This window comes from Perissodus microlepis, chromosome 1 (genome assembly GCF_051167445.1).
Source record: "Perissodus microlepis isolate ML-2025 ecotype Zambia chromosome 1, ASM5116744v1, whole genome shotgun sequence".
NCBI classification, from domain to species: domain Eukaryota; kingdom Metazoa; phylum Chordata; class Actinopteri; order Cichliformes; family Cichlidae; genus Perissodus; species Perissodus microlepis.
Window position 1 is genome coordinate 27006460 of NC_140461.1, and position 21181 is coordinate 27027640.

Here is a 21181-nt window from a genome sequence, read left to right on the forward strand (position 1 = left end):
GTTTCTGCTGTCAAAAATTTGGCCACAGGAGCAATTTAAAAAGTGGAATCATTCCTGCTGTTGAAACAAACTCCTGACTGAAAATATAATGTATTTCTATGGGTCAGTTAGAGGATTATCCCTCCACTTGGATCCACACAGTTCAAAAAGTTTACATCTCTGAGCTTTGGAAGTCATGCTGTTGGAAAGACAACAACGGTGGCTACGTTTTGAGGGTAAAATGGTGGCTGTAGAGCAAACACTGTGCACACAGCAGCAGTTGAAACATAAGTTTTTAAGATTAATCTTGGCAATGACAGACAGAGCTCATTAAGCAGGCAGGTGTGAGCCTGGTTGCTATAGCGACACCATCCAGTGGCACCACACCACACACACACACACACATATATATCGTGAAACCAGTTACTTGGATTAATATACGCTCTTTACTGAACAAGAAGAAGTAAATTTGACTGAGTGGTAACTTTACACCCACAGGCAGCCATTGCTGTTTCCTTGTAATAACGTAACGAATAACGGAATATTTAATCCAATCAAATTTCAGAGCTGTGGCTTTTTAAACCAATCACGGCTCAGCCGTCTCAATCGCTGCTTACCATCGACCACTACCCGCTAGCTAGTTTAGCAACAAGCTGGGTGAGGGGCTAAACCGCAGATACACAGAAGCAGCTTCTTCACTCGGTTTTTTTTTGTGTATTTCGCTGGGACATAGTGAAGTTAGCAGTCATCCAAGTGATTATCTTCACGTTTTGGTCGAAGGTAAAGACTGGTGTTTACTTCTTGTGCATGCTTTAGCTAGATAACCCTTCGCAGGATGGGGCGCAAATGACACAAGACGCGTTGTTGATGTTATTATGTGGCCGTCAATTAAGATTAGCTGATATTAGCTAATGCAACTTTGTATTAAAACCTCTTCAACGTAAAATATTTCAAGTTGGACACATTCTTAACGGGCGGCTAGGCGGTCGTGTTATCATTGTCAAGAATGTGTGTATTTCCTGTTTGGACGTCTCTCCTTATTGTTGTGACTAAGTCAACTGGGTGATTCAAAGTTTCATACCATGCCAACGTGTTATTCAGTAGTTGCCACAGGCTTGCTGATTGCACCCCCCCCCCCCCCCCCTTTAGCTATTTTAATTTCTCCTCATCTTTCTCTCTCATCTTCAAATAACTCCTTCAGTTGGTGTTTATCTCACTCTTGTATAACTGGACTTCCTCCCGCAGATGCAGTTCATGCTGCTGTTCAGCCGGCAGGGAAAGCTGCGGCTGCAGAAGTGGTATGTTCCTCTGTCAGACAAGGAGAGAAAGAAGATCTCCAGGGATCTGGTCCAGACTATACTGGCCAGGAAGCCCAAAATGTGCAGCTTCTTGGAGTGGCGAGACCTGAAGATTGTGTACAAAAGGTAGGTGTATAATGCAAGTTTAAATACTGGGTTGTGATACCGCTGCACGCTCTCCCTTTCTATCACAGGTGGCATTTGCGCTCAGCTTTTGGTGCAGTAGGTAAGAGTAGATCAGATCCTCAAATGCAACAGCACAATATTGCCCTTAAAGATTAAGTAATGCTTATTAGCACCAACATTTGTTTTCTACAAAGTAACTTGTATTGGTTCACTTGAGTTGAGAAATGGTCAAAAAATTATTTATTGGGATTTTGTTTTTTAGTGTGCCAGTCGTCGGTTCGCCTCAGGAGGGAGGAGAGTAATGAGAGGAATTAAAGCAAGATGCGTGCTCCTCTAAATCCCAACTGGTGGGAGCAAACTCCCACTCCCTTCCAGTGCTTCTTCCCTTAGGTTGTGGATTCCAACACACTACACCTAAAGGAGAGAGAGTAATTCCCAACATTAATTACCTGTGTTAATTAGACTCCCTCTCGCTTCTCCCCTGCTGCCTCAAGCAGCACCAGACTACCTGTTACCATATTTTGAAGCGGTAATCTGTGCACTACAAGTTGTGACTTAAATAAACAGGGGGAAAAAAAGTAAATTTGGTGTGAAAAAATATTTGTGACTTACATAAACTGAAATAGAAATTCATTAGGGAAGTCAGGATTGAGTGCTTTGCCAAGAGATGTCCATATTGGCACATGTGGGATGGGGACAGTTCTTCCAGGGTGAAACAGTGGTGCCTGATATGTGGACTCTGAGAGGCCTGTCAGCGCGTTCCTGCTCGCTGTATCATAGCTGATCAAGTGTACTGTTCATGTCAGGCCAAAATGGCTCTCGTCTGACGGCTCCTGAATGGTTGTCCCTCCTTGTTAGCAATATAATAAGGGCTGGTACTGGTGAAGTGCCAGTTTCCAGGTGCACATACTAGTTTTTTTTCATTGTTTCAGTTTGCGTGTCAGCAGCAGATGGAGTTGGCTCATGGAGAGGTGTTTTAACTTGTATAAAACACTGTTCACATGACAACAGAAGTTTATAAGGAAGAGAACTGCGTAGTTTCAGTTCCCGAATTCATGATGACTGTGGTGGGGTTGAAACCTTCAAAAACTATTAGGAAGAGGATCGTTGACTTCAGGCATTTATGTTTAACCTGTAAATGGCCCAGATAAGCTTCACTCCAACTGTTGTGTAATTTCTTTAGGTCAGGGTATGATCTTATCAGTAGGATGTGTTAACGTTTGGTTCGTTACATCACTGGTAAATCTGTGGTGGTTTGTTGGGGTGGTTAATGGGAGCTGGTGATTCAGTGATTATTTTGTCAGGCACTGAGATTTCTGGCATCTAGAGCTCACCTTCTGGTGTGTCGTGGAAGCCAAAAACACCTCCTTTTCAAATAATAACTGCCAAAAAGTGGAGTACAGAGTATATGGGGAGATTGCCTGATTTGTCATGAACATATGACTGCTAAGTAATGTAAATGTCCACTTTATCAAGGCAAAACAAACAAACCGTTCAGCCAGATGAGAGTGCAGTATTATACACACACATGCAGTTCAATACACAGGCCTAAATGTGTTGTATTCATAACATGTGATTGTCTGATCAAATATTTGCACGACAGAGCATTTGAACAGGTGTATCAAAAGAAAAGATTGTGAGTGTATTATCCCAGCATTAACTTCCTGCCCATTTTTAAATGCCAGGCAGACACTTGCTGGGTTGTGATATCGCTGCATGCTCTCTCTTTCTATCACATTCTGGACCAGACATTAGACATTTTAGCTTGGTGTCTATGCTTTTTTTTGTGACTGACTTTTATTACCAAATATACACTTAACAGTCATAATGCATTACTTAATACTGCTGATGTCACAAATATTGATGCTTTGCATATCTTCTTTCTTTGTGTACTAGATATGCAAGCCTGTATTTCTGCTGTGCCGTCGAGGATCAGGATAATGAGCTGATCACACTCGAGATCATCCACAGATACGTGGAGCTGCTGGACAAATATTTTGGCAGCGTAAGTCTTGTCAACATCACGCACATAACATGCTGACCGATGGTATCAGAAGGGGAAATCTGTTAAAATGTTACTGCAAGGATTTTTAGTAGGGACAGTGTCTCCTCTGATCTGCTGCTATTTGTTGTTTTGTGGACTCTCAGGTGTGCGAGCTGGATATCATCTTCAACTTTGAGAAGGCTTACTTCATCCTGGATGAGTTCCTGCTGGGCGGAGAGGCCCAGGAAACATCCAAGAAGAATGTGCTGAAGGCCATCGAGCAGGCTGACCTGCTGCAGGAGGTACGCTCAGTTCTTCTTCAGCAGATAAATAAATCCATTTGACCTGTAACTATGAACAGGGGGTTGCAATGACGAAGTGTTGATAAACTTATCATGTTTGTTTTTTGTTTGTTTGTGGGGGATTTTTTGTTTTCTTCAAAAATCTAAAGGTGATATCTTTACTGCCAAGTAAGACAAGGAAAGCTAGCAGTTCTTCACATTTGATAAGCTGAAACAAAAACAGACATAAATCCTTTCAAAATGAAACATTTGCCAAAATTCAGTAACTTTCTGTTGGTTGCTGGAGCACTGACTTTGTGGAAATAGAATTAATTTTACTCAATAATTCAAGTGTTGATCCAAACAGAAGGCTGGCTTTCTCCACCTTACACTCACCTGCACCTGCTATCATGTTTATTCTTAGGCTGCAGGACTTGATTAGTACCTCTTTCTATCTCTTGTGCCAGTGCACTAAAGAACGTTCTGCCTAGGTGGCTGTTTCCAGTGGACAGATTCAGTGCTCTTTGATTTATTTAAAGCAAAGCATGCAGCACTATTGTTATAACAGAAGGACTGGCTGTGCATGCCTGTAACTCACTGTAAAGCCCTTCTGTTCCCATCTTAGATTCAGCAGCTAGCAATTATGACTCATGCACTATTAATTATGTTTTGTAAGGGGTACTTAAAGAACCTGACATAACAGCTTTAAAGAGCACTTGTCTGTTTTCTGCAGGAGGCTGAGGCACCACGGAGCGTTTTAGAAGAGATTGGGCTGACATAGATCAACGTGTTTCTGCCTTGTTTGATTCTCACCTCCGTGTGTCGACCAAGTCCTCTCCTGTTTACCGTGTCAGTGTTGTGTGTGTGTGTGTGTGTGTGTGGTCACCATCTATGTACTGTATTATTCTGTACTGTACTATCCTGTATTGTCCTTTCAGTGTAGTGCCAACTGTGGTTCTGATGTGTTCCCTATGTGCAAGCTCCCTCACTGTATTCAGCAGCATTCAGCGTACTTCACTCCCTTAACTTAAAACTCCACAGAGAACAATGTAGCACCGACATGAACTCCAGCATCATTAGATAATCCATCATCACCCACTGCAGAGCTGTACATGTTTGGCCTCAAGTGCTTGTTAAGGTGTTGTGTCTGCAGCTGGTGCTTCTCATGTTTTACCATCACATAGCAAAGAATCATGAAAATACAGCACTGCAAAAAATCTTGACCTACCCCTCATTTCTTTATGCTTTTCTAGGAAAATTGAATATGGGTGCAGTGGTTTATTGAAACATGTAAAAACATATGTGGAAATACAGCCTGAAAAATTCTGTTTGGTCTAATCATCTTGAGTCTGCAGCCTGAACTCTCTTAAACCAGCTATGTAAGAAACTAGTGTTCAGGAATAGTTCTGAAAGGACATTTAAAGCTCTTCTTCGGATGTTGCTGTAGATCGTTTTGTCCAGTTTCCTCAGTTTTAAGGCTCCACTGCACACCACGCCAAGATAACAGCTCTTTGGGAATTGACTTGTTGCTGCAAAAATGCAGTTTTCTGTACTTCAGACTGTTATTGCTGACATTTTTGAGATTCAACTGAAGAAATGGCGAAAAATGGTGTTTGTTTTGTTTTTTTTGTTTTGTTTTTTTACGGGGTTACAGGCTCCTAGTGCTTAAAGATATAATTTGAAATTGGTCCTTTGCATAGTTTTGTTACGTGTAGAGATGATGCTGGTTCATCTCATGATACCTTTTTATGCCTAATTGTCTCACAGTCAGTGTTAAGTGGCTTAACAAGTTAAAACAAAAAACAAAACACATTCATCTGAAAATGTTCAGGTACAAGGGTTGGACTGAATGAGTGAACAAGCAGCCAGTGTTCCTATGCTGCATGCTCATATGTAATGGTAATGCATCAAAGCCACCAGCTGGGGCCAGTGCTGTTAAGGGAACCACAGACACTGTTACAATCATTTATTCATGGCTAAACTGAACCCAGTAACTAAAATTACACATTTAATAATCATTGTCTGTGTTAACGCTTAATACAGGTTTATTTTCTGTGATTCTTCTCTTCAAATGAATCATTTCATATTCACATTTCCAGAGTAATTGTTTGCTATATGTGGGTGGTTTCTGTGTAACTAGTGTCACGTTTGCTATACTGTATTTCTGTAGTCTTTTTGACCATCGACTTATTGTCCTTACAACAAAAAAAAAAAAAATAACACTGAGGTTTGTAAAAGCCTCTGAAAGTGTATCTTAGGTCCAGTTCCTCCCTTAGTGCTGAATTAGGTTAGGATAGTGACCCAAATAAAACCACTATTTTGTGTATTATATAGCTCTGGCTTACTCTTAAAGACTAACATATGACCAAAGAACACTGTGTTTTACCTTCTCAGTGGTGTCTATAGGAGGCTAAAACGGCAGAAAAAAAGGGATTTATAACTGCAGATTGATGTCACTGGATGTGGGAATTATTTGGCTACAATAAACCAGTATTATGGAATTACTCCAGTCTACCCAGACATGTTGATCATGACTTTCTTCATGGAGTGGGAACATAAAAACATGAACTGCAGATATCAGGTATATCATTGTAATGTGCAAGGAAACAACTTCTAAATAGTTATTCATCTCAAACTGTATGGAAGTCTTTTTTTTTTCCTTATCAAGATCAAAACTGTTGTCGTTGAACACTCGTATTATCAAACTTTGATTTGTGCAAAAGAAATCAGTTTTTGTATTAAACACTGACAACACATTTTTCTTATATTTGAAAGATATTAAAAATAAATGTATTCAAAAAGCAAGGGTTTTTTGTTTTTATATTTTTACGTAACATGTAGTGCCACAATGAGCATTTTGAAAATATTCACATATGTACACAAAAGGTGTTGACAAGTGCCAATGTTGACTACATTAAAATCATTGCATTTTAAACTGGATTAACGCATCAGAATACAGTGATCTCAGGACTCACAAACTGCAATGCATCCCTTTTTATTCATTTAAAATCCAGATCGGTGAGGCGGAGGATGTATCGCAGTGTGCACAAATTTCTAGAAGTTATTTTTAAGAAAATCTGATTTGTAGATTTTAAAATGTGTGTGCTACAAAAAGAGCATATTTTCAGTGAGGTCACCTCACATTTCCTCGGACTATTCACTTCCACTGTTTTTCTGCGTTCGCTCCATCTCATTTCTCTCTCCACCGGGACTTGATGTTGAAAAATTTTCTACCATCTCCTCCCCTGACTCCTCTTTTTCTGACTCTCCAGATGAAGCTGTCTCTTCAGGCAAATGGCTTTTCTTCTTGTGCTTCTTCTTGCTCTTCTTCTTGCTCTTTTTGGAGTGTTTGTGGCGACGATGTGTGCTGCTGTCATCATTAGACTTTTTCTTACTTTTATCAGGTGACTTGGGGCTTCTTTCTTTACTTCTCGACTTTTCTCTCGTTCCCATGTGAGCGACGTCATTCGTGCCTCTACCGTCTCTCTCTTGATCTCTACCCCTATGCTCCTTCTCTCTGTCCCTACTTCTGTTTCTCCGCCTGTCTTGCTCGTCGTCTCTACTTCTGCTCCTTGACCTGCCTCTACTCCTGCTCCTTCGCCTGTCTTTCCACCTGTCACTGTGTCTGGATCTGGACGACCGTGTGTCCTCTCTGTTCTGGTATGACGGCCTCCTCTCTCTGCTCCTGCTCCTTCGCCTGTCTTCGTCTCGTCTCCTTTCAGATCTCTCCAATCTCACCGGGCTCCTGCTGTAATGACGCTGCCTCCATGATCGGCTCGAATGCCACCCGTCTCTGTGACTGCCCCTTACACTGCGGTCAGGGGACATGTGCAGGTCCCTGTCAGCCTCCCAGAATTCATTCCCAGGGTTTCGAAATACATGCAGAAAGTTGCAGTGCTTCCCTTTAGGGCACTTGTGTCTGTCAAACAATCCTGAGAAGATAAACAAACAAGCTAAACACTGTGGGAATGTCTTCAAGTGAAACTGTGCATGCCGTCAGCATTAAAAAGTAGCTCACCACATATGGCATTCTTCCACCGTGTAACAGGTGATATCTCACAGTGAAGCTGCCGGCCTGCATACCACCTCCCATTGAATTTGATGAAGGCCTCTTTGCATTGCTCCTCTCTGGAGAGACAACAAGTCAAAGAATGATGTGTTTTCTCTGAAGTGTTACTTCAATTGCAAAGAGACGGGAAGTGGCTGAGTGACTTCTTACGTGTCAAACTGAACATAAACGTTTCCTCTCAGGTGTGGTTCATAGTTACAGCTGACCTATCAGAGGAGAGGAATAGGTGAAATCTATAAATGTTTTTAGGGGGAATAAGTGAGTCTGTTTTACAACACAGACAGGATGACGGGAGGAAAGCTTCTTGATGTCATCTCACCTTAAACTGCAACACTTTGCCGACGCTCTTGAACTCTGGCAGAACATCGTGGTAGAACTCGAGGAAGGACTCCTGCATCTCCTCCTCGCTGTGCTCCAAACAAGCATCGATGTCATAGTCATCACGGCGCGACTCTTCCATACCGAATGTTCTAAACATTCCGCGGATCATCAGCGTTGGACTGGTTGCAGGATACGTATGTTTTCGAGAACATCTGGATTCATAGAGAGAAGACATTCAAATACGTGGGGAAAGGCCACTTTAGTGTCATCATGTAATTTAACCTAACATAACATTCTTCTTGACAGACTAGCTCCTATTGAAATCACTGGACGCACTCCGTTCATTCAACTGAAAAATTCAAATTCCATCAATTTCCAGTTATTACTGGAGTCTCCCAGGTATCTGTCCTGAGCCGCCTTTTTTTTTTTCTCATCTCCTTCCTCTTGGTCAAATCTTTCATAAATCGGTTTCCATTGTTATCCCGATGACACCCAGCTCTACCCACATGCCAAACTACCAGCACCTCCCACTCACTGCCCTCTGTGTTTGCCTCCAGGAAATTAAATCCTGGTTCTACTGCAACCTTCTCAAACTACAGTGATAAAACAGAGGTTCTTCTCACTGTCCAAACGTAACAGCTATTCATTCCCTGTTGACAACTCCTTAGCTTCTCCCTCACCTCAGGTTAAGAGTCTGGGGGTCATCCTTGCCAGGACGCTTTCTTTTCAAGGGCATATCAGTGGCATGTCAAAACGCACCTCTTTAAACTAGTTTATTCACTCTGATTGCAACTTTGCTCTTAATTTTATAGGATTTTTTGTCTATTCCTATTGTTCTTAACTCTTCTGGGTGAGGTAACCTTGAGTGTTTTGAAAGACACCTAAAAAGAAACGTATTATTATTATTATTGTTATAATTATTATTATCAACAACTCAGAAGAAACCAAAACCCATCAGTACCTGTCTCCAAATCGACACGCTCCAGTCTTGAGGAAGAACGGACAGTTGGCTACGTCACGCTCCGTTCCAAAATTCTCAGAGTTCACTGTCACAGGAGCCTCAGGGTTCATCCACGGGCCACCATTATCCAGCTGTAAGACAGGCCATGAGCAATATTTAAACTGTCTTAGTTTTCAGTCTTTTATTAGATTTAGAGATGTTTGCAATGACACCAAAGTGCAGTGACACTAATTAGAGTAAACTGAATTGAAAGAATTTAAATGCGTCTCTAGGTATAAACAAGTGACATTAAAAACTTCAGAGCTTCTAAATACCACTTTGAGTAAAATTTAAGGCCAACCTTGTGACAGAAAAGCCCATCAAAAGTCATCAAAATGAACAGTAGGCTCAAATGAAAGTATCTGGCTGAGTTTAAAAACATTGGACAACAAGGCCTAAAGCTTTTATTTGTACACTGCCAATACAAATACTAACATTTAACAATATTAAAATAATATTTTGTCATTAAACCAAGTCTGTTCCAAATCTCTTTATTTGGTTAAACAGAAAAAGAAAAAATTATCACACTCCCTGGTGATTTGATAGAAAAGCAATTTTTTTTTAAATAAAGAAATATATTTTCCATTTCCTGAGAAGTAACTGCAAGTCTTACTGCTAGGGCTGTGCAATATGACCAAAATCTCATATCCCGATATAAGACATCTATCATCCGATAACGATATAAATCACAAAAATTTAACATTTTCTGTAAATTCTGTGAATCTCGGGCAGCTCGACTTGCGTGAAGTGTTTCCACCTGGGCGTCGTGTACCTGGAGTCGAGTGTTTTAGCGATGTATGAAACTATACATTTTTAGACGTAAGTTGTAACGGCCGCCGTTTTCTTTGTAAGTATTTATTACACGGTGTGCTGCGGGGAAAAGCCTGTTCTAACGTCTGAGTCTAAGGTTTATTTTTTAGCACCTGACGGCTCTTTTTTGCTTCTCATCTGCAAATACTCTGCATACTCTTTCACGTGATTCAGTTTATTTTGAAAAGTCTCAACAGGATCTTGAGCTTTATTGTGAAAGGTTTATGTGGAAAATAAACAAGCAGACACGTCGCTTGTCCGTCCGTAGTGTGGTTATATTAAATATAAGAGAAAGAGAGAGCTTTAAGAAATTATAGCCACTACAGTGACCATCAAAACGATGAAAAAAATATTGCTGTAAACAGTTTATTTTGCGACACCACGAAACAAACGATAGCATAAAATGAAACGATAGACGTTTTTATATCGTCACCCGATATATATCGTTATATCGAACAGCCCTACTTACTGCTAATCTGCACATATACAAAATACAATATACTGGAAATAAGTTACTATCATTCTGCGTCTCATTTATTTTCAAAGTTTATTTCTGAAGTCATGATGGCTTGGGAGAATTTCCACTGTTAGTGTATGACATTTAACTGAACTTTATTTAACTGATTCAAGTTAAGTCCCATTAAAAGACAAATACCAGTAGTATATATGTACTATATGATACTTTGGGGGGTTTGTGGCTAAGACAGACAATTTTTACTCGTGTTTGTGTGTGTGAATACCTGATTTTCAGCTTCATCCAACATTTTCTGAACAGCCTCCTACAAATGGTGTAAAGACACGGCTGGTGAAAATGTGTAGAAGTCAATATAACTGCAGCATATCTGTTTTCTGTGGGTTAAGACCACGTTCACAGAGACTGAGAGGCACAAAAAAAGTTGTTAATGGGAGGTATCCTTTCAACACTAGTGGAGCGATTTCACAGCTTTCACACAATATAAAAGATACATCCTTGTTGTGAGAGCTGAGGGTTTTCTCTTTGAGTGTATCTCAGTTAAGGAGTAAAATGGTTCAGTCAAGGAAAAGTTGCACAAACACGTTACAAAAGAAACAATCAGTGGGTGAGACATTAAGCCGGTTCATTAGCTTAATCTCAAGATTATGTAGAAGAGGATATATATGTCTTTTTTGTTTCTATCCTCCTGGAGCCCATATCACCTCTCTGTCTCGCTTCTCCTGCTGCTTCTGCTCTTTTTCTTCTTGTTCTCGCCTCTGCTGTGCTTCCCATTCCTCCTTTATCATCCGCTACAGACACAAAAAGACATAAAGACAGTTATTTGGAATTCTTATTGCAAATAATTTCCACTGATTCCACTGTGCTGTCATTTCCATTTATTTTGGTGCCATGAATTGCTTTTTCCCCCCTTTTTTTCATTTCACCACAAATGCAGCTCTTTTAAATCAAGCTGGTATGGCCATCATGCCTGGACTGTCTTTATCCAGTCAGCTGTACTGGGCTTTTATCCCATACAAAAGCTAAATGAAATATAATATGTTTTTAAATGTAAATAATTAAAAATGCTCAGTAAAATTCTGATCTGAACTGCAGTTTGTAAAAGCCATTACTCAAACAGAACAATGGATCTGCTGGGGTCTCCAGTCAATATTTACAGCAGCAGGATGCTGTGCGCTGGACTGAGCTAGACTAAACTGGTCATGTTCACCAGAATAATGACTGAATGAAACAAGCAAGATCAGGCACACGTGCAGAGCTTTGATCATAACAAAGGGGAGAAATGCCTCCAACATGCTCAAACATTTGACCACACAGTTAATTTGCACTACTGTAATGTCTTTGGTACGCTGCTTAGCGAAGGTGGCGACTCTCGAGGGGAAGCTTACAGCACAGCACAAGCAACGTAAAACTTCTCCAGATCATGTTGATTGTAATATGTTAGCGCCATACTGTATGAATAATCTCCATCTCGTATTAACATTTAGTTGACGAGGTCTGCCAGAGCGAGAATGGCTCAGAGGCTCTCTCATATACCTTTAGCTACATCTGTACTACATTTTATTCTCTACCTCAATGAGAATTGATTAGAGAATCGATAAGGAATTAAATCCATAATTGATATTGATAACGGAATAAGTAACGCTAAATTCCTGTCAATTCCCATCCCTATACCTCCTCCTCCTCCTTTCTTTTCCTTGCTGTTTCTTCCTTCTCCAAACGCAGTCTGAACTCCTCTTGGGCAATCCGCTCTCTTTCCAGCCACTCTTCATGAAGACGCTGTCTAAAGGTAAATAAATACAAAATCAAACACATCCAGCATGTGCAGCAAAATGGTCTGTGCTGGTATCAATGAATGAGCAGCTTCAGAGCAGCGTCAGTATGGCCCTACCTTTCTTCCTCTGCAACATCGTCATCCTCACCGTCTTCATTTACTTCGTCTTCTTCTCCAGGAGTAGGGCTTGCTCCATTTTTTAAATCTGTAACAGAGAAAAGGTGGTGAAGAATTTGCTTAACAACTGCAACTAGACAAATGAGACCAACACAACCTGGACTCATACATCTATCACATACCTCGTTCTCTAGCATGGGCGAGAGCCTGGCGTTTCCGTTTCCTCCTCTCTTTCCTCAGAGCAGCCTTGCGTTGCTTCTGACTGAAGTGAAAGAGATTGAAAACAATAATCACAACAGAGGAGCAAAAGGTAGATGAGGGCTTGCACAGCTCTTACAAGAGAGTGCACCTTGAACAATAAAAGCCAGTGTTCACAGCAGACCCTGTGCCCTGTCAAACATAATGATCACTGAACTCTTCCCATCACTGGTGCTTCTGAAGAAGACAGACTTCATGTGCCATTTGCTTCAGTTAGCCATATTACACCACCTTCTGCCTTTCCCAATACTAAAAAAAATCTCACTATCTGCAAAGAAAAGGCTCAGGCATTCAAATCGGTTTCTTTAGTACCACCAGACTCATAAAAATGTATCTAACCTAAGGCTAAATTTGTACGATTACGGCGTTTATTTAACAACACTTTAAATTCATGCAGAAGCCACTGTTGTCTACGTGTCTCAAAATCATTACATAAATACGTTCAAAAGACCTACAAAGAAACACAGACCTTAATACAGGAGCTGAAATCACTGGAAGAGTGGACGCTGCCATTGCAGCTAATGGGAGCTAGCTGGTTAGCTTCTTTGGCTAACCCTAGCTGCCCAGTGTAATTCTGCCGGCGTTGTTTGTTCCCGCCAGCATGTAATTAGAAACATTAGAGAAAATCTTCTCTGCTTATACGAAATATTTCCCAGGTGGAATAATTTGTCAAGTTAGAGGCACAACTAAAAAAATGTTTATTGTAAATGTTAGCTACATGCGGAGTTGTTTTGCCTTCTTTATCTTCTTCTTTGTGGATTTCCGGCAGGCAGGACGCAACACAGGCGTATTGCTGCCCTCCTCAGGTACTTCCTAAATGTACATCAAGGATTAAATCCTTACGAGTAGTCCATTTGGGTGCAGAACTTTAGATAAAAAAAAAACTTTAAAACTTCCTAATGATACAAGTCGATTACTGATTTTAGGAGAAAAGGCTTAATGTTTATAATATTTGTCTCAATAAAATAGCTGGAGCAGTCCATCAAAACATGCTTAACAGTTTCCATTTCTTCACATGTGCAATTTCCACAATCTGACCTCCTCCACCCACTGCAGCACCCATACCATAGCTATAAATTCTGCCTTGTGCACAGAAAACCCCTCGGTCAGTTATCTAAGCTTAACTGTGCTACACATCTATTACCAACTGAGTCTTCATCTCTCCTCTACCACCTTAGAAAATGCTAAATTAGCTTTTGCTCTTTTGTTTTCCTAAATCCTTAAATGAGGTTTTGGTCTAAGACTAAACCATGGTCCTATGGCTATCCTGTGGAACTGGGGGCTAACCCCACTTTCTCCACTCACAACTTCTCCACCTTCTTACTTAATACTGAAAACAAAACTCCCCTCTGGTTTAAACTAAATACTTTGATTTTTAAAAAGGAATAAAAGGTCTGCTCTCTATTCAGTATAATCTATTTTTTTAAGTCTGTGTACAAAAAAAGTCTGTCTACAACTTTATTAACTATCATCAGAGATCATTTTATAGAGCATCTTGATTAACAAATAACAAAATACAGGCCAAATATAATAACACAGCATGTAGCACACAAGAGGATTATAAAAGACGCAAAGGATGAAATAAAGAGGCGGTGCAATGGCAGTACAAGGGCAGGTTTAGATTTTTATTATTTTTTCCATAACTATTATTTCATTTCAGTGCTATGCTTTTCTTCATCACAATTAATCCCATTAAGATGAAAGCAGGATTGTATGAGGGCTAGAGAGCGCCTAAAAGTGGGATGGTGGTGGTGTCAGATATAACGGATGTAACTGTTTAATGCAGGGAGACAGTGCTTGTGAATTAGAACTAGATGTTAAAAAAACAACAACAAACAAACCCCATTTTAGTTAACAAAATCAAAATAAAAACTAGACCAAAAAAATGAAATTAAATGATTTTGTGAACTTGGAAAAGAAAAAAATTAATAGAAAATATCCTTAATTTTAGTATTTGTTAGTTTGTTACAGATTTCATTGCATTAGCTGTAAGGATTTTCCTAAATTTTGCCCCTGGCATACAATAATAATTAAAATGTAATTAAGGAAACTCAGACTAACAAGGAAACTACTAAAAACCAAACTTAAACGAATCATTTTCAGACAATTCAAACTAAACTGAATCAAGGGAACCCACTCTGCAAACTGACTGAAACCACACTGAATAAAAAAACAAAAAGTTAAAAGAAATTTTAAAAAATTGCTACTAGCTAATAAATACTGTGAAAGGCACAGACACATTCATTTATTTGCCAAGAAGGCACTGTGCAGAAATCTCAGCGACAAACGACAGTTTTGTTTTTATACCAAACAATGATTATTGTGAGTCATATCAATCTGTTACACAACTCTAACGCACCATTGCCTGCAGTGTAACATTGTGTGTGCCTTATGTGGATGCTGCTGCTTTACACACAGAGATTTTCAATAAAAAGCGGCAGATCAAAAACAGTAGATGGCACAATTTCCATTTTTGTCCATTTCTAGCACCTCCACATAGCCCCATGAAGTTTACAGGTGGCAGTTTCCTCTCTAAAATAGCAACCGCTAATAACTGCAAACACAGCAGGAATTTGCGAGTTCTTCGGGCCTTTATTTTAGGCATCTTTGGCATCTGTGGCACTCTCTCTGTCCCCCCGACAGTCTGTCATTCATTTTTCTTCTCTGGCGCTGTCCTGAGGAAGAAGGCGGGCTGTGTGCAGCAGCGGTAGCACAGAGCCTGAGGCACCAGCATGTACAGCACATTGACCAGCAAGAAGACAGGCTGGCTGTCCACAGGTACTCTGTATGAAAACGGTGTCCGTGTGTGAAGAGATGCACCGATGTGGGAGAACTGGGCCTGTGAAACGCAGAGGGATAATAAGCATGTGCTTCACAGCTGGTATGTTCACCAAGATTCTTATATAACCACTATATGGACAAAGATCACCTACATATTACATCTGCAGGAGCTTGTTTGACATCCCACTGTGAATTCATAGGCATTACTATGGAGTTGGTCCCTGTTTACAGCTATAGCTTCCACTCTTCTGGCTTTCTACAAGATTTTGAACGGTGCCTGTAGAAATATTTGCCCTTTCACCCAGAAGGGCATTTGCAAGGCCTGACACTGATGTTGGACAAGAGGGGTCGGCTCACAACCTCCATTCTGGTTGATCCCAAAGGTGGTAAATGGGGTTAAGGTCAGGGCTGTGTCAAGTCAAGTTCTTCCACTCTACTTATTTGACCAAACCTTCATGGGCCTTGCTTTATGGCATGGTGCACAGAGATGCTGGGAAAGAAAAAGGCCCTTCCCTAAACTGTTAATAGTCAAAAATGTCTTTGTAACCTGAAGCTTTAAGAGTCCCCTCCACTGGAACTAAAGTGTACAGGCCAGAAACACAAGCCCCAAAGCATTATCTATCTAGGAGGGAAGAAATTTCAGACACTGACTTGCTGCACTCAAATTCAGTGAGCTGTTTAGAAGGACCCATTCTTACACAAATGTTTATAAAGGGTGGCTGCACAGCTCAATACTGAACGAAACACCTGAATTCAGTCACTAAAAGGTGCTGCCCAATACGTTTGTCCATACCGTGTATCTTGGTCTTAAATATCTCTTACATTTTTAACAATATTTTGAGCTCATGCTGTAAAAAAAATGATAGAATCACTTCAATTTTCTACCCTCCCCCCCCTTTTTTTTTTTTTTTTGTAATTTAACAACCGAAGCGCTGGAAGAATTATGAATTTTAGAAAACAAGATAGAATTAGATGTCAGCACCAGGGTTAATATAGTTAACTAAAACCAAACTAAAAACTAAAAGTAGAAAAATGTTAGTTAACAGAAATAAAAACTAAATATAAAAATAACTGAAATTGTTTTGTGAAGTTGGAAAACTAACAAAAATAAAATAAGAATATAGCAGAAATATCCTAACTGAAACTAAACTGAATTTAAAAAAAAAATCAAAACAGAAAATAATAGAAAATAAAAAACTATATTAACTAAGATTTTTAGTTGTTGTTTTGTCCCACAGAATCTCAGTGGTCTGGGATAGTGAGAAATTTGGGCACATTATTGTCTTATTATCATGTATTAGTAAATTAAACATCAGTTCAAAGTCATAAATCTTATACGAAATCCTGTGATGCTAAAGCCCACATTTTCTTGCTGGAAGCAATGATCTATCTACAATAACAGAGCAAGAAGGGCTTACACAGGAAACCCATTTGAAGCATACAAAAACAAAGTAACAGCTGTTTTGGAGTGAATTATTCCTTTACTGGACTGACGATGCCTGCATTCTGGCACCACCACTGATCCTCATATGATTTTCAATCTAATACACTTCTGTCATTTACCTTTTCGTAGAAAGCTGCTGACACATGACATGTTTCATAGCAACCAAGGCTGCCAGAGGATCAACCTTCCTATTTATATCCTGGCTGAACAGCTGACATTTAAGTGAATACCACCAATACCACCATTCCTCTTTGTCTGAAGTCAGCTTCTGCCCTTATCCTGCCGATGAGTGACGCGCCAGCCTGCAGCTCAAACACAATGGCTGCATTGTGCAGTGGAGATGTGATCAGCGCGATAGCCGCTCCCACAACTCTTCACTTTCCATCTTTAGATGTAAATAGAGCCACTGGAGTCTGTCAGCTCTGAAGAGTACGCTAAACAAAGACCAACTTGCAATCAGTACAGAGGAGAAAGTTTACCGAACTGGCCAGAAGCCGGCGCTCAGTCTCTGTGTAACATTACATAATCTACCTGGATCTATGATGTCATGTGGGAAAACAAAAGACTGTAAACGACTCTTTCACATGACCTTCATTTTTAAAACCTGGCAACCTTTTCATCACTTACACATTTGGTTTCCAGATATTCGGAACAAGTTAGAGACGTTAGGTGTCTAATGTAAATCATACCAGGGGCCCCTCGCTGTATACGGAGATCAACAGTACCTGTGCCAATGCTCCCGAGTGTACAAGAGTCAGGTCTGGCATCCAGTCACATCCTGGGACCAACAGCCCATACAGAGTAATGATGTAGTAGGGCCCAGAATACAGCATGCTCACCAGCATCTGTCAAACAGTGACACAGTTTACTTTTTTAGATATGTGGCTTAACATTACAGCATTAGAGTGACGTTTTTGGAGTGTTTACTGTCACCGTGTTACCTGTACTTTAGGGTAGGCTGAAGGGTCTTTGAGGTATGGCTCATACTGTTGTGTGTAGTCTTGACACCATTTGCTGGAACAGTCAAGAACAACCTCGAACACATAACATAACAGTTTGATATGTGAGAGACACCCAACGCTAAGAAAGTAATCTAGAGTTGTGTAAATGCTGGGCAAGCCGATCACCATGAGGTTTCTTACCAGGCCTCTGAACACACAGAAAGCCAGCGCTGGAATGAGGTAGATGATGAATACCAAGTCCACAGGTCTGCGGAGCAAGCCTGCCCTCTGAGCCTCCTCGATGTCCTGAGAACACAACAGCAACACTAACATTTACAGATGCAAAGTATGGATGTGTTTCCAGCAGATAAGACACTTTAACACTTACCTTGTGGATATAAGGTAGATCACAGTTATTTTACAGAGGCGGGGTACACCCTGGACAGGTTGCACACAGAGACAGACACCATTCGCGCTCACATTCACACCTATGGGCAATTTGGATTAACAAATTAACCTATCCCCACAAACTGCATGCCTTTGGACTGTGGGAGGAACATGCAAACTCCACACAGAAAGACCCCAGCCTGATGGCGGAATTGAACTCAGGACCTTCTTGCTGTGCGGTGGCACAGTGCTAACCCCCGTGCTGCCCTTCAGAAAGAAATGTCACCAATAAATGGGCATCTGTTTAAACTTCAGTTATGTTTAAATATATCTACTATCAAAGACATATTTGCCTAACTTATAATGCATTGTATTGTAATTGTTGTTGACATAACAACATAACAACACTCTGTAGCTCAACTAAAAGCATGATAATAAACATTCCTGTCATTTTATGTCTTTATCCCTCAGTTCTTTATGTAAAGCGACTTATCAGTTCAACATGTATCAGTCTTTGCTGAAGAAAAAATTCACCTCAAGGATATAAAACAAAACAGAGTAATTACATGCAAACACTTTTGATGAATGTGTCGTCATTTTGTGTCAATGACAATAAAAGTATGATTCTGAGAAATGTGCCCATACATTTTTTTTTTTTTTGCACTGTTTCTGCGGTGGTAATTACTCATCAGAATAATCTTACAGACACCTGAGATGGACTCACTGATGGATTGGACTAAGGGCAATAAAAGTAGGTGTTTTCTCTGTGAGAGGGGCGGCGGTCAGGTTCTTACTGATAGCTCAACGTCCCGTGCAGAAGGCTGACAAAAGATGCGGAAGCAAGCCCACACCGACACTGAGATGTACAACAAATGGAGGATGAAGAGAGGGCCAATGTGAGTCCCATACTTTCCTGGGGGAAAATGAGGTAAAAACTAGATCAGAAATGATCTAGTTTAAATCCCTGTAAGCAAATGGGATATAAAAGTTTGTGTGTGTGTGTGGTTGAGGGGGGGGGGGATGTGGGTTACCCTACACAGGCCATCTAAAAGCATCCCATTATTTTTAGTGTACTTACCCACAGCATTCCCAAGAATGTAGACCATTGCACGCATGACAAAAGATCCCACCCAGTAGAGTCCAATAGCTCTGTAATTGTCCCTGCCCAAACCATGTAACAAAGCCAGATGATCATATTGTAGTTTCAAAGAATTAGGTATATAAATACATTATCAAGCTTATCTTATCAAACAGTATAATATGGATGGGATTAAGTGGCAGATATTTTCCTTACTTAGTGATGCAGCTGTGGTGAATAACCTTGGAAACAAGACAGCTCTTACCCCCAAGTTATTGCAGCAATCATGAGCAGATACATGAGATAGTGCACGCAGCCGTCCCAGTACGATATCATGTGCCCATGTGCTGTGTTGACATGTGGATCTGCCTGAAACACGATGTAGATTTATCAGTAAAACTGTGAGGAAGTGGGGGCATTCATAATCTGGACACAATAGAGCAACACTTGCCTCTTTGAGGTAAAATGTCACAAATCCATCAATGATGTTGTCTTGCTCCAGTCCAATGATCAGATTCACCACACTGAGGAATGCATGCACTGCATACACTTCACAGATGTATATTTGATATATTAATTTCTAATTAAAAACAGGACAACTTGCAAACATTACGTGCTGCTTTAAATATCACTGCTTTTTAAATACTGCAACAGGTTTTTATAGGTACAATATGCACAAAGTCCTAGCTCGAGCTTTGATCTGTAATGAACATTTCCCTCGCTCGCTGTTGGTCAAAGTAAGAAACGTGCATTTGAGAAATCCTACCATAAAAAAGTGGATCTACTGGAGCCTTCTTTTTAAGCATAAAACGAGCTGAAATGGCCAGAATAAGAACTGTTGTGCACCAAGCGAAGAAGAAAGCTTCAGCACTGCATGGGGGAAAAAATCAGATAAATGATTCTCAGAGCAGTTACTCCTCGCTGCTGATGGTGGAAGTCGGAAGTCCAACAGTTAATATGTGAACCAGTTTCCACGTACCTGTTGCTGTAAATGAGAGAATTGAATAAATAGCAGATGGGGATAGACATCAGGGAGAGCAGGAACACTCCCGTTCCCGCAGACGCGCTCATTGCGCACCGACTATGAGCGATTTGTCTGAGCGAGAACTTCAGCCCCTGAAAATGTTCATGCTTAGCTTGCGAGTCACATTTCACAGGATGGGAGGAAAGTCAGAGTGTTGCCGGAAAAAAAAGAAACTTTGAGCTCGGCTCCCGCATGCATGCTCAATCTTGTCTGGTCTGTCTGCCTGCTCTCCTCTCTCTCTTTCTCTGTTTACCTACACATGCACTACACCCAAACGAGCTTCAGCTTTCAGATGGTGGGGGCGGGCCCTCACCTGGAAAGAAACGTCAAAAAAACGACTTTCTGCAGAACTTAATGTAGTAAATTAACAATTCTCGTGCCTTTCTCTTCTTCTTCTCTATGAAACATCTTTTTGCTCTTTTTTTTTTATCTCTGATTTTATGGAAGTGGCGATTTTTGTCATTCATTCATATATTATTCTATACATCCAAATACTAAGCTGGAGGGAATAGTAAAATAATACATAGGGGCTGTGCAAATGAATTTATATGATAGTCCATGAAAAATACAAAAAATTACAAAATAACAAAATAGGACAGGGACGCCACAACTTTATATTCGTCCTAAATGAAAAATTAAGATGTTTGTTCTCGGGCAGCTTCATTGTGCTTAACAAAGATATATATTTTACCATCTGCGAAAAAAAACGGTTTTGTTTGTTTGTTTGTTTGTTTTTAACGAAGAGACACTGACACCCAGCGGTCAACTGGAAAACTTCAAGCGAGGATGAGGAGGTTTATAATAGGAGAATAAAGAAAAGTGGATAAAACAAAAAACAGCACAAAATACTAAAACATACATTTGGTGTGTAAATTACTTTTGTTCTGAGACTAAATTTGAACCCAGTTGTTGAAAACAATTATCCAAAGATATTATTCTTGAGAAAACCTAAATTGCATTTTTCACTTTGGACAGTTTCTTGAAAACTAAATACATAAACAATTTCAGGAATGGGACAAAATAATCTCTAGGTTCAT

The 21181-nt window shown here is 40.2% G+C and overlaps 3 protein-coding genes across 4 annotated transcripts; 1 reads left to right on the forward strand and 2 right to left on the reverse strand.

Annotated features, from left to right (window-relative positions):
- The first annotated feature begins 568 nt into the window (after positions 1-568).
- On the forward strand, positions 569-6473 carry LOC146393961 (AP-1 complex subunit sigma-2-like). Its single transcript, XM_084927723.1, has 5 exons — positions 569-759; positions 1225-1403; positions 3300-3408; positions 3552-3689; positions 4402-6473. Exons 2-5 carry the CDS (start codon positions 1225-1227, stop codon positions 4447-4449), a joined length of 474 nt encoding a protein of 157 aa, XP_084783849.1. The 5' UTR covers positions 569-759; the 3' UTR covers positions 4450-6473.
- Positions 6472-13267, reverse strand: zrsr2 (zinc finger (CCCH type), RNA-binding motif and serine/arginine rich 2). The gene is made up of 11 exons (XM_084927285.1): positions 12959-13267; positions 12414-12493; positions 12232-12319; positions 12015-12123; positions 11045-11131; positions 10609-10647; positions 9020-9150; positions 8057-8270; positions 7888-7943; positions 7687-7796; positions 6472-7600 (listed from the first exon to the last, which is right to left on the reverse strand). The coding sequence occupies exons 1-11, from the start codon at positions 13000-13002 to the stop codon at positions 6822-6824; spliced, it is 1737 nt and encodes a 578-aa protein (XP_084783411.1). The 5' UTR covers positions 13003-13267; the 3' UTR covers positions 6472-6821.
- Positions 13268-14093: 826 nt separating this feature from the next.
- Positions 14094-20785, reverse strand: LOC146393963 (transmembrane 6 superfamily member 1-like). 2 transcript variants are annotated; one of them, XM_084927476.1, is made up of 10 exons: positions 20100-20785; positions 19887-19990; positions 19568-19669; positions 19386-19485; positions 19121-19203; positions 18837-18955; positions 17857-17961; positions 17656-17748; positions 17440-17559; positions 14094-15328 (listed from the first exon to the last, which is right to left on the reverse strand). In XM_084927476.1, the coding sequence occupies exons 1-10, from the start codon at positions 20189-20191 to the stop codon at positions 15137-15139; spliced, it is 1110 nt and encodes a 369-aa protein (XP_084783602.1). In that variant the 5' UTR covers positions 20192-20785; the 3' UTR covers positions 14094-15136. The 2 variants fall into 2 exon arrangements, with proteins under 2 accessions (XP_084783602.1, XP_084783518.1); XM_084927392.1 differs by having other exon boundaries at positions 17656-17961.
- Positions 20786-21181: the final 396 nt, after the last annotated feature.

What these genes read in the sequence shown, in the direction of transcription:
- zrsr2 (XM_084927285.1), bottom strand. Translation starts at nt 13,002, where the DNA reads ATGGCAGCGTCCACTCTTCCAGTGATTTCAGCTCCTGTATTAAG. An exon ending in ATTTCAGCTCCTGTATTAAG is followed by an intron (nt 12,494 to 12,958) that starts GTCTGTGTTTCT and finishes CTTTCACTTCAG; the next exon opens with TCAGAAGCAACGCAAGGCTG. An exon ending in CGCCCATGCTAGAGAACGAG is followed by an intron (nt 12,320 to 12,413) that starts GTATGTGATAGA and finishes TCTCTGTTACAG; the next exon opens with ATTTAAAAAATGGAGCAAGC.
- LOC146393961 (XM_084927723.1), top strand. Translation starts at nt 1,225, where the DNA reads ATGCAGTTCATGCTGCTGTTCAGCCGGCAGGGAAAGCTGCGGCTGCAG. An exon ending in CTGAAGATTGTGTACAAAAG is followed by an intron (nt 1,404 to 3,299) that starts GTAGGTGTATAA and finishes TTTGTGTACTAG; the next exon opens with ATATGCAAGCCTGTATTTCT. An exon ending in TGGACAAATATTTTGGCAGC is followed by an intron (nt 3,409 to 3,551) that starts GTAAGTCTTGTC and finishes GTGGACTCTCAG; the next exon opens with GTGTGCGAGCTGGATATCAT.
- LOC146393963 (XM_084927392.1), bottom strand. Translation starts at nt 20,191, where the DNA reads ATGAGCGCGTCTGCGGGAACGGGAGTGTTCCTGCTCTCCCTGATGTCT. An exon ending in CATTCTTGGGAATGCTGTGG is followed by an intron (nt 18,956 to 19,120) that starts GTAAGTACACTA and finishes ATTTTCCCCCAG; the next exon opens with GAAAGTATGGGACTCACATT. An exon ending in ACTCGGGAGCATTGGCACAG is followed by an intron (nt 15,329 to 17,439) that starts GTACTGTTGATC and finishes TGCGTTTCACAG; the next exon opens with GCCCAGTTCTCCCACATCGG.